The following is an 11034-nucleotide window of genomic DNA, read 5'->3' as shown; positions in this document are numbered from 1 at the left end:
GCGGTTGGAGCGCTCACGTGTTCCTCCGGACGCGGAACCTTTGACGCTGCAGCTCCGGGGAGCACACGGCTCGGCCGGAGCAGCGGACCCAGCGGACCCAGGGGCGGGGCGGACGGGCCTGGGCGGGGCGGGAGGCGGAGGCGCCGCGTAGGCCGGGGAGGCCGGGCTGGCCCGGCTCGGAGCTAGAGCTCCATGCGCCGCCGCCTCCCCCAACGATGTTCCCCTCCCGGAGGAAAGCGGCTCAGTTGCCCTGGGAGGACGGCAGGTGAGCGGCGGTGGCCGGCCCGGGCCACGTCCTCCCGGGTGCCGATCCTTTCCGGGCCGCCCCGTGGGATTCAGCAGCCCGAGGCCGTCGCGTCTCCGTCTCTGCGGGGCTCTCTGAGGGTTTGTGGTTCTCCTTGTGGGTCACTGCTCTCTCTGTATTCGCGTCTCTGTCTCTCTGTGTGTAGGTCTCTGTCTCTACCAGTCCCCGTCACTCCGCAGGTCTTCCTCACGCAGCAGGTCTGTATTTCTCCGTTGACTTCCCTTTGTGAGTTTCTATCCCTCTGTTCGAGTCTCTTTCTCTCATGGGTTTCTGTGTTTTTCCACTGGCCTCTATCATCGTGCAGGTCTCTGGCTTCGTTGGCCTCCCTCAGTGGATGTCTCTCTGTCTGTCTCTGGTTTCAGAGGTTCTGTCTTTCTCTGGTCTCTGCATCCCGCATCACATCCACGTTGCCGTAGACCCTACCCTCCCTCCTCATGCTTCCCCAGTCTTTTCTGACTGCCCAGAAGAATACACCCAACAGAAGCTCTATGCTCTGCCTGGCTGGCCACTGCCTGGCGGAGACTAAACACTCCTCAGACTGCAACGTTAGTTCATTTCCGGTGTAGCTGTGCTTGAATGTGGTCTGCCCCTTGTGTTGGGTGTGAGCTTGACCCAGACCTTAGCTAGTGATTACCACTAAAGCAAAATGGGAGGTAGAGGAGAGCTATTTGGCCGTTTACATTTGGAAGGACACCCACACTTCAGTTTTGAGATGAACTGCCAAAACTCTGCTCACTAGAACACATGATGGTGGATCTACCTAGTGAGTGGATGTCACCTCATTTTCTTTATGTCTCTTAAGTTTGCCAGATGCCTAACGACTGGAATAGAGTGGGCACAACTCTTTAATCTTTGGGGATTTTTCAGACTTTGTGTTGAAGCGAGAAGACAGGACTATGGTAGAAAGCCTGGACTGTGGATTTAGGCCTGGACAGGAATCCTCTTTGATAGCCATGTGACCAGAAGCAGACTTAAATCTTTCTCCTCAGCTTTTCCATCTCTGAAACAGGGATCATAATATCTGCTCTTCAAGTCTATCTGAGGATGAAAGGAAGTCATATATGTAAAACTCTTGACACTGCTTGGCATAGAGGAGATGCCAGTTGACTTCCAGTTGCTTTTGCAGCTTGAAGGTGCTGACACCAGAGCAGCTGAGTAGTCAAACCTGTACCACTAAGGTTTGTGTGAGAGAAGAAAGGAAAGGTAATGGAGGAGAATGTCCAGTTCCCAATTCCTTCCCATAAACTTTTGGAACATAACCATGCTCCCAGAAAACTTTACCAATGTCAGTGCTACTTTTGACCCACAGGTACAAAGATCCGTGCAACAGATGCAGGCTATTGTAGCAGTTAAGAATTATGGCACTGGAACCAGTCTGTATGGGTTTGAATCTGCCTCTCATTAGCCTTGGGCACAGACTGATGATGTAGACAAAACCTCTTCCAGTCTGCCTCCCCAGAACCAGAGTGGCCTGGGTCTGGGAGCAGCTGAGACTGCAGATCTAAAGTTTGCCACCAGGTGGCACAAGGAGCAACTTTTCTCAGTGTCCAAGGTCCAGAGGACACTAAATTCGGCTCTAAATTCGGTTGTTCAATGGTTTGGGGCACAGGAAGAGAGTGCCCATGAGTATGTATCCTGGGAGGAAGGAAAGGCTGGACTGAGGGATCAGCATGTGGAAGTGCATGGAATGCCCAATCCATGCCATTCTCCCAGATAATGGTCACTGCTTCTTCCCCCAAGGTGGGATATTGCCCAGTGTCCCTCTCCCTGGCCTCTACCCCACCCCAAGAAAGAACCCAAAGAGAGAATCTGTAGAGGTTCCAGACTTACCAGGCCACTGGCAGGATTGGCCTTTGCTCCTCCCCAGCGGAAACCCCCACCACAGGACAACGGGGGGTAAGTCAGAAGCCTGTGAGGGTGTCCTACCAGGCCCCTTCTCTGCTGCGTATGGGACCCGCGCCTGGTCTCAGGGCTGCTGGCTTCCAAGTTGGCAGTTGTGCCTCAAGAGAGAGGCAGAAGTTGATCTGGCTCTTGTATTTGGCAAGCATGCCCTGAATGCTTGAACCCTTCCTATAACTCACTTAGCAAGTCCTCTGCTGTGTGACTTGTGCTGTGGGCACAGATATGAATCTGATTACCAATGGGGAAGACAAGCAGGGACACAGATGATTTCAGAATTCCAAAGGCTTTGGAGTTCCCGTCGTGGCGCAGTGGTTAACGAATCCAACTAGGAACCATGAGGTTTCGGGCTTGATCCCTGGCCTTGCTTAGTGGGTTAAGGATCCGGTGTTGCTGTGAGCTGTGGTGTTGGTCGAAGACGTGGCTCAGATCCTGCGTTGCTGTGGCTCTGGCGTAGGCCAGCGGCCAGAGCTCCGATTAGACCCCTAGCTTGGGAACCTCCATATGCCGCGGGAAGCAGCCCTAGAAAAGGCAAAAAGACAAAAAAAAAAAAAAAAAGAAAATGTATATATATATATATATATATATATATATATATAAAGGATTCAAAGAGGGCACTACTGGAAACCATGGGAACACAAAGGAGGATATATGTATTTCAGTTTATGTCCATGTGACAGGAGCAGGGGTCACAGTGCGGGCCATGGTGTTAGAGTTTGGCCCTGAAGGATCATTGGGGTGCTTCCAGGCAGATAGAATAAGGGAAGTCATTTTAGGCAGAAGCAGCAGGCTTTGTGAGGGCTGGTACAGGAAGGAATCTGGTGAGTGGAGAAAGTCTGAGTTTCCCTATGTGTAGCACTGGGTGAATAACAAGGAGCAACTGGAGATGAGCCGGGTCACACAGGATTGTGACCTTGAGGCCAAGGAATTTGGCCATTACCTCTTGAGCAAAGGAGGATCATCCATGATATTGAATGGGTCTGAACAAGGCAAGGACCAGATGAGACTTGAGATAAAATAGAGGCAGTGGGTGAGGAAGGACCAAGGGCACTTAGGAGGTGAGTCTATATGACCTGGTAGCTAGTTGGTGACTCTCAGAGCTTATACAGTAGATTGCTTTGCAGATTACCTCAGAGTAGAGGAGCTTTCCTTTTCTTGGATTCCTCAGCTCCTTCACTGTCCTCAGGAACTTGAAGGAAGAGGGGCAAAGAAATCAGGTGAATTCCATCCATTTCTTTGTACTTCACAGCCCAAAGGGCAGTCTCTCCCAGCACTACCTCAAAGTCTAAGATATTCCGCTATTTTTCCAGTTTCTGAAGTGAGCCTGAGCGTGTTCCTGGCCCTCATCTTTCTTTCCCTCTTCTGTCTCTCATCTCTTGTCACATGGGCTGCCCCTTGGACTGAAGCTTTGAGACACATTTAGTGAACCATCACTGTTGTTTTGGGCCTGACATTAGTTTGGAGACAGACCTGATCTTCCCAGAGTAAATAGTGATTTTTTCAAGGGGGCTTGATGCCAGCACACAGGCTTGTTTTGGGGAGCTTTCTGAAGTGAGAAGCAGGATGAACCCAATGTTTCTGCTGAGGGTGAACCTTCAGGGGAGAAGGTGGATCTCCCCTGAAGTGGAAGTGGGTGGGATCTCAAAGATGGGGCTCCTGCCATCATGAGCCATTGTCCTGGGAAAGGGCAAGTGCAAGGGACAAGGAGTCTCGTCCCTGCCCTCTTGATCTAGCCAGGACTCAGGCACAGACAGTAAGAGAGCATCGAGGAAGTGGCAGCTCCAAGGCCTGGGAGTGCTTGGAGGGCCTCCTGGAGATAGTGTGCCTCAAGCTGGGCCTAGAGCTGTAGGCAGGATTCTGATGCATGGTAGGAGCACGAATTAAAGTACTAAAGTTGCTTCTGCACTAATTCCTGGGTGCTTGGGGCGGACCAGTCACGTGTGCCTTATTTGTGGGAAGCCAAAGAAGGTGTCTGTTACATGACCTCGGTTCAGCCTTGCCCTTCTGACCCACTCCCTGTTCTTGTCCCAGGTCCAGGTTGATCCCCAGCGGCCTCCCCAGGAAATGCTCTGTCTTCCACCTCTTCGTTGCCTGTCTCCTATTGGGCTTCCTCTCTCTGCTCTGGCTGCAGCTTAGCTGCTCTGGGGACGTGGCCCAGGCAGCCAGGGGACAAGGGCAGGAGACCCTGGGCCCATCCCGGGCCTGCCCACCAGAGCTGCCCCCAGAACACTGGGAAGAAGATGAGTCGTGGGGCCCCCACCGTCTGGCAGTGCTGGTGCCGTTCCGAGAACGCTTCGAGGAGCTCCTGGTCTTTGTGCCCCACATGCACCGCTTCCTAAGCAAGAAGAAGATCCAACACCACATCTATGTGCTCAACCAGGTGGATCATTTCAGGTAGGGACCAGCTGCTGAGCCAGCCCTGCTCACCTGAGCCTAATGGGGCCCTGGCCTCTCGGGCCCTGTACCCTCTCCCTACAGCAATCCAATGCCCGGTGGCCCAGGCCTGTGAAGGCCATCCAGGGCAGTGGCAAGAGGACAGGAGGTACTCGACCGCTCTCACTGGGGAGAGGGTGACAGGAATTTGCAGGGAGGGTTTGGGGCTGGGGAGGCCCTTGATTTCATTTCCATTTTACAGAGGTCCCTGTGGCTGCCATCTGTGGACTAGATCATCCCAGGACAAGAGGGAGAGCGGGGAGATCTGCTGAGTGGTCATTGCAGTCACCTGCGCTCATGGGGGCTCGGCCTGCACAGCAGAGGGGTTGGCGGGAAGTGATGTGGAGGGAGCGCAGATGGGGCTTGCTGGTGGATTGGCTGTGGGGATCAGGGAAAGGACGGTCAAGGCCACAGCTTTAAAGGTGTTCTCACTCTGGCATTATCCTAAAATCCTTGCCCTCACCCCAAACCACAACCCTCCATGATCACAATCCAAGCATCTTACGCTCCATCCCCATCTCCTTTCCCTCCAACTCGCTCCTACTGGGAGACAGACTCCAGCAATGCTTGGATCCCACCAGACCGTTTAGTCCACAATCCTCCCAGCGTGCACCTCCCTCCTTGTCCTCACTTTGTCCTGACCTAACTTGGATTCATGGTCCCTCACATCCACCTCAACTCCCTTCCCCTTTCTCCCTGGCATAATTCTCGCCGGATAAAACTGGGCTCTGCCTGGGCTCTGTTCCACACTGGCACCTGGCAGCTGGATGTGTCTGGAGACACTGCTCATCTCCCTGACGTTGAGCCCTGCTGGCCCAGAAGCTCTCATTCCTCCGGTCAGCTGCTCCCCCACCCCCGCCACTTTGCACACCCACTCCTCTCCTCCTCCCCATCCTCACCTTCAGCTGATGACTTTGCTTTCAACTTGAGAAAATAGAACCAACTGGAAAGAGAACTGGCCCAGGTCCCCACCCCTGGACTCCTTTTGCTGATTCTGTGCAGGCATCCTTACTTCTTGCCTCGGATACCCGGCCCAGCCCCTCCAGGGCCCACTCTTTTACTCCCAGGGCACTGGGTCCCTTTCCTGCTCTCCTACTCAAGGATGTCACTTCAGCCATTGGCACTTTTCTTTCCTTCATGATCAATTTTCCCTCTTCCTGGAACATTCGGGTCAATAAGCATCCTGAACTAGCTTCCATCTAAAAAGAAAAAAGAGACCCCTCCCCTTGATCCCCATATCACCCACAGGTATCGCCTTTTCTCTGCTCCCCTTTCTAGCAAAACTTCCTTTTCTCCTCCATCTCTCTCTCACGAACCTATTCCACTCAGACATTTACCCTCGTGATGACATTTAAACAGCTCTTGTTGACATCACCACTGAGCCCACCTCAGTCATCTAAAGCCCCATCCTCAGGCTTCATCCTGTAGCTCCTCCGGCAGCATCTGCCAGGTGGATTACTTCTTCCTTCCTGAAATATTCTGCTTGACTTCCTGGTCAGTGCTCTGCTTCTGCTTCCTCACTGGCCACACCTCCCCACCTCCTTTGCTGGTTCCGCCTCATTTCCCTGATGTCTCAGCCTTGGTGCTCCATGGGGGTCAGTGCATGGGCCCCCTCTTTTCTAGCTCCAATCCCTTCTCCATGGAGCTTATCCAACTCAGGGCATCAAATCCCATCTCTACCCTGACCTGATGACTCCTGAGTCTGTGTCCAGAGTCTTTCCTCTACTCCAGACCCACGTATCTAGCCAGCCCCCTGAGCAGCCCTCCGCTTGGTGGTCTCAGGCATCTCAAGCTTAACGTGGTCAAAACGGAATTCCTGATTTCCCACCCACCCCAGGCCTGCTTCCGCTGCCCCATTCCCATTTTTAGGGGATGGAATTCACGCTCCCAGCCGTGTTCAGACCAGAAAGCCCTGGAGTCATGCTCCACCCTCCCTACACAGCATGTATAGTGCTTCAGCAGAATATGCCTCTGGAGTCTGCCCACTTCTCCCCCTCTGCTGCTGCCTCCCTGAGTGAAGGCATCATCACCTCATGCCTAAATTGTTGTAACAGCCTCCCAACCTGTCTCCCTGCTTCCACCCCTCACCTGCAGGCTCTTCTGCGCACCCCAACTAGTCATCCTGTTAAACCCTGAGCCACGGCACATGATGCCTTCACTTAAGCCCTTCAGTGGCTTCCCATCTCATCCAGGCTCAAAGCCCAAGTCCATCAGGGCCCTGTCACCCTCTGACCTCAGCCCCTTCACTCACTGGTGTCAGCTCCTGCCTTGGGCCTTCTCAGTCCCTCTCCCCTCTGCCCCTTTCCTCCTGATTCTGTAGGGCTCCTTCCCTCAGACCTTCAGGTTTCTGCTCACGGATCACCCTGTTCTGCTGGCCCTCCCTGACCACCTCGTCATAAAAGGACACCCTCTACCTGCCAGCAGGCTTTATCCTCCTCTTCCTCCTACTTTACTCTTCTTCCCAGCACTGACTACTGCCTGGCTTGTTACATATTTACTTGTTTATTCTCTTATTAGAATGTCAGCTCCTTGAGGGCAAGGCTTTGATTTCTCACTGCCGTATCTCCAGTGCTCTGAACAGTTTCTGGCACATAGTAGATACTCAGCAGCCATTCATGAGATGAGTGGAGGGACAGATGTGCAGCTGGGCAGCCCCACTTTGAAGTTGGTGTCGGACTGGAAGGCGGTGGGTGCCATGGAGGATGGGCTCTCACGCAGAGATTGGGCGAGGGCAAGCTCGCCACCCTCTGCCCAGCCTCGGCGCCCTGCACAGGTTCAACCGGGCGGCACTCATCAATGTGGGCTTCCTGGAGAGCGGCAACAGCACGGACTACATCGCCATGCATGACGTGGACCTGCTCCCTCTCAACGAGGAGCTCGACTATGGCTTCCCGGAGGCCGGGCCCTTCCATGTGGCCTCCCCAGAGCTCCATCCGCTCTACCACTACAAGACCTATGTCGGCGGCATCCTGCTGCTCTCCAAGCAGCACTACCAGCTGGTGAGGCCTGTCTGCCGGCTCTGCTCAAAGCCTGGGAGCCCCCCTGGGTGGGGGCAAAATGGCAAGAGGGTCAGTAGTCCTGGGGCCCAGCAGACAGGGGAGTCCTGCGCAAGGCCAGCAAGGGAGCCCAGGAGCAGCTAGAGGCGAGAGAGAGGACTAGGACAGGGCAAGCCAGTTAGGGATGTTTCTACCACGGCGGGGACAGAATCCCCTTGCAGGCCGGCTTCAGAGGCCCTGGGGATCGTTGGCTCTCAAAATGGAAAAGTCTCGGTGGGGCTGGGAGCAAGGTCTGGCTTCAGGTTCATCTTGCCCAGCTTCAGACAGTGTCACTGGGACACCATTTCACCTTCCATCTCTCAGCTCTGCCTTCTCCAGACTGGATTTCTTGTCAGACATTCAGGATGCAAGGTGGTGATTTTAGCTGCAACCTGCATCCATCTAGGCCCAGTGGAAGATGGAGCCCCCTTTTCCAACAGCCCAGTCAGGAGGCCCACGGCTCCTCCACACTGGCCTTTGATTGGCCTGGCTTGAGTCACGGACCCAGCCTTGAATCAGTCACTGTGGGGTGGGGTGTGGAGTGGGAAGAATCAAGTGGCTTAGCGGGACTTACCACCTCCCCCCAGCTCCTCCGTTCTCCTTCATCCCTGTTCTCCTGCTCCTCTCTTCAAGCTGTGGCTAAAGCCAGCTTAAAGTAAATAAACCCCAAAGTTGGGTGGTAAAACCAGATGTCTGCTATAGAGCCCACTGTCCCTCTCCCACACAGAGGAAGAGGCCAAGGCAGAGCTACCCCTGGAGAAATGGGAGTATGGGGCCAGGCAGAAATGGAGCAGAAGGTGGCACTTCTGCCCATCACCAGCTTTCCAGAGGTCTCCTCCCGCCAGTCAGACATTTTTGAGAAATTATTCATCTCATAAAAATTCAAGGCCCCATTAGAACAGGCAGAGGGACTGGGGTATGCTAACTATTTCCCCAATACCACAGAAGTCGTGGAAACTAAGTATGTGAGTGTCCATTCAGAACTGCCAGGGATTGCAGTGGGTTAAGGATCCAGCATTGCTGCGGCTGTGGTGTAGGTTGCCACTGCAGCTCAGATTCAGCCCCTGGCCTGGGAACTTCCATATGCCACATGTGTGGCCAAAAAAGAAAAATAAAAGAAAATGAAAACAGAACTGCCAGGGAGGAGGAGGAAAAGGGGCCTGGCCTGGCCTGCCTCGGGCTAGGAACTGCTGAGTGGTAGCTGACCAGAGGGCACCCTTGGAGGATGGGGCAGGTGACACTACCTCTCTCTGTGTCAGTGCAATGGGATGTCCAACCGCTTCTGGGGCTGGGGCCGCGAAGATGATGAGTTCTACCGACGCATCAAAGGAGCTGGGCTCCAGGTAAAGCTCCCCCTTTCCCCCACCTCCTCAGCCATCATGGGTGCCCTGAGGTTCCCCTCTGCCCTCAGATGAAGTTCCAGGGCTGGGAAATGGCAGCCCTGGTTCCTCTCCCAGCCCCGCCCCTGATGAGCACACCTCTGCTGCAGGGTGGGATTGCAGGCCCCTGCCTGTGGGCTGTGGCAGGCAGTGGGATCCCAGAGGACGAGTGGTGAGGGCCAGGGTACCAGGAGAGGCAGCCTGACCCACCTTCCTTCGGCTTCCTTAGCTTTTCCGCCCCTCGGGAATCACAACTGGGTACAAGACTTTTCGCCACCTGCATGACCCAGCCTGGAGGAAGAGGGACCAGAAGCGCATCGCAGCTCAAAAACAGGTGCTGGCCGGTGTCGTGGTCAGGGACGGGTAGGTGGTATGTGGGGAGCTGGCAGCCCAAGCATTTCACCAAGTTCTCCTTGAGTTCAGGTGACCCCATCCTCCCCTGCTCAGCCCAGGTCTATTGCTGGACATTCTGCCTGGGCACCGTCCCCTGCTCTGGTGGCTGCCACAGCCCCTGGGCACTGTGGGTCAGCCAAGACCTCAGAGTCTCTGCAGACAGTATATATGGTGGGTGGGGACAGTATTCAGCTGAAGGTGCCAGATCCCCAGGCAGACCAGTGACACAGAAGTCCCTATCCCTTGAACAGCCTTTTCTCTAGGAGCCAGATAAGTTCACCTGGGAAATCTCTGCTCTCCTGCTGAGCAGGGGGTGCAGCCATGGGCAAGAGCCTTCCTGTCCCTGAGCTTTACTTTCCTCTCTCTTCTGTGACGATCATGGGACCTCTGATGATGAGGTCACGGGTGATCAGTGGATGGCTGGCACCTATGAAGCCATAAGTACATGCCCTCTCCCCATTTCCTTCCCAGGAGCAGTTCAAGGTGGACCGGGAGGGAGGCCTGAGCACCGTGAAGTACCGTGTGGATTCGCGAACAGCTCTGTCTGTGGGCGGGGCCCCTTGCACTGTTCTCAACATCCTGTTGGACTGTGACAAGGCTGCCACTCCCTGGTGCACATTTGGCTGAGTTGGCTGGACAGGAAGGAAGCCTGTGCCTACAGGCCACGCTGCTACTCAGGTCCAAGACAAAGCCTCAGGCCCCGGGCTCCGCTCCAGTAGAACATGGAGTGGCCTGAAGTAATGGACAGCAAGCCATGTGTTTGCAGCAGCCCAGCCCCCAGAGGCAGGCTTGAGCCGGGACAAGACACACACAGGGTGCCTGGGACGCTGCTGGCAATAAACAGTGATGGAGAGAGGCTGGGATGAACGTAGTTCCCAACTGGGACTCTCCGCCCTGCCCTGCCCTCCTTCGTGTGCTGAGATATGCAGGCTTTTGTTCCTTCCTCTGGACTGCCTCGTGCCAAGATACAGTTAGAAGCTGGGCCATTGACGTGGGTGGCCAGTGTCATCAGGAGGGTTAAGACTGCAGAGACTTCATGCAAGCTCCATAGAAAGAGCAGCTGAGACCAGCTCTGGCTGGTTGTCTGGAATGTGGACCAAGCATGGCCAGATCTTCTGATTTTTCAAAAGAAACTAGAATTATGGATTCTTAAGTGAAATTGGTTAATTTTTAAATGATAGCAACTAATTGAAACTTTAAAAAAGTATGGCAGGCCAAACCAAATGAGTTCTGAACCACCAGTTTGTCACCTGTGGCTGAGAGGAAGCAGATGGGGCAAAAGATATAAATTAGTTATTAGCTCTTAGTTACAAGCTGGCAAGGAGTTGGAGCACGGCTGGGGATGACAGGGCCAGGGGAAACTCAGGTGGAAGAGAAGCCAAAGACCCAAAGTCCCTGCCACCTCTCCTTGCCCTCCAGGTTTCACTGCCCTTCTGGACAGTCTGACCACCATCAGACCCTGGTGGGCTCTTACCGGAAGAGGTGCTTCATCCTGCCTCGCTGAGACGGACAGAAATAGATCCACAGGACTGGACTGAGGGTGGGTAGGCAGGACTGGACTGAGGGTAGGTAGGAAGTGAAGACCACGTTT

The 11034-nt window shown here is 54.4% G+C and overlaps 1 protein-coding gene across 1 annotated transcript; it reads left to right on the top strand.

Moving 5' to 3' along the window:
- Window positions 214-10360, top strand: B4GALT7 (beta-1,4-galactosyltransferase 7; the record flags this gene model as incomplete). The annotated part of the gene is given in 6 exon segments (NM_001168422.1): window positions 214-265; window positions 4235-4597; window positions 7410-7635; window positions 8931-9014; window positions 9280-9384; window positions 9915-10360. Coding segments are annotated over 6 exon segments (984 nt in total). The 3' UTR covers window positions 10071-10360.

This window comes from Sus scrofa, chromosome 2 (genome assembly GCF_000003025.6).
Source record: "Sus scrofa isolate TJ Tabasco breed Duroc chromosome 2, Sscrofa11.1, whole genome shotgun sequence".
Taxonomy (NCBI): Eukaryota; Metazoa; Chordata; class Mammalia; order Artiodactyla; family Suidae; genus Sus; species Sus scrofa.
This window is presented reverse-complemented; position numbering and strand designations above follow the sequence as displayed.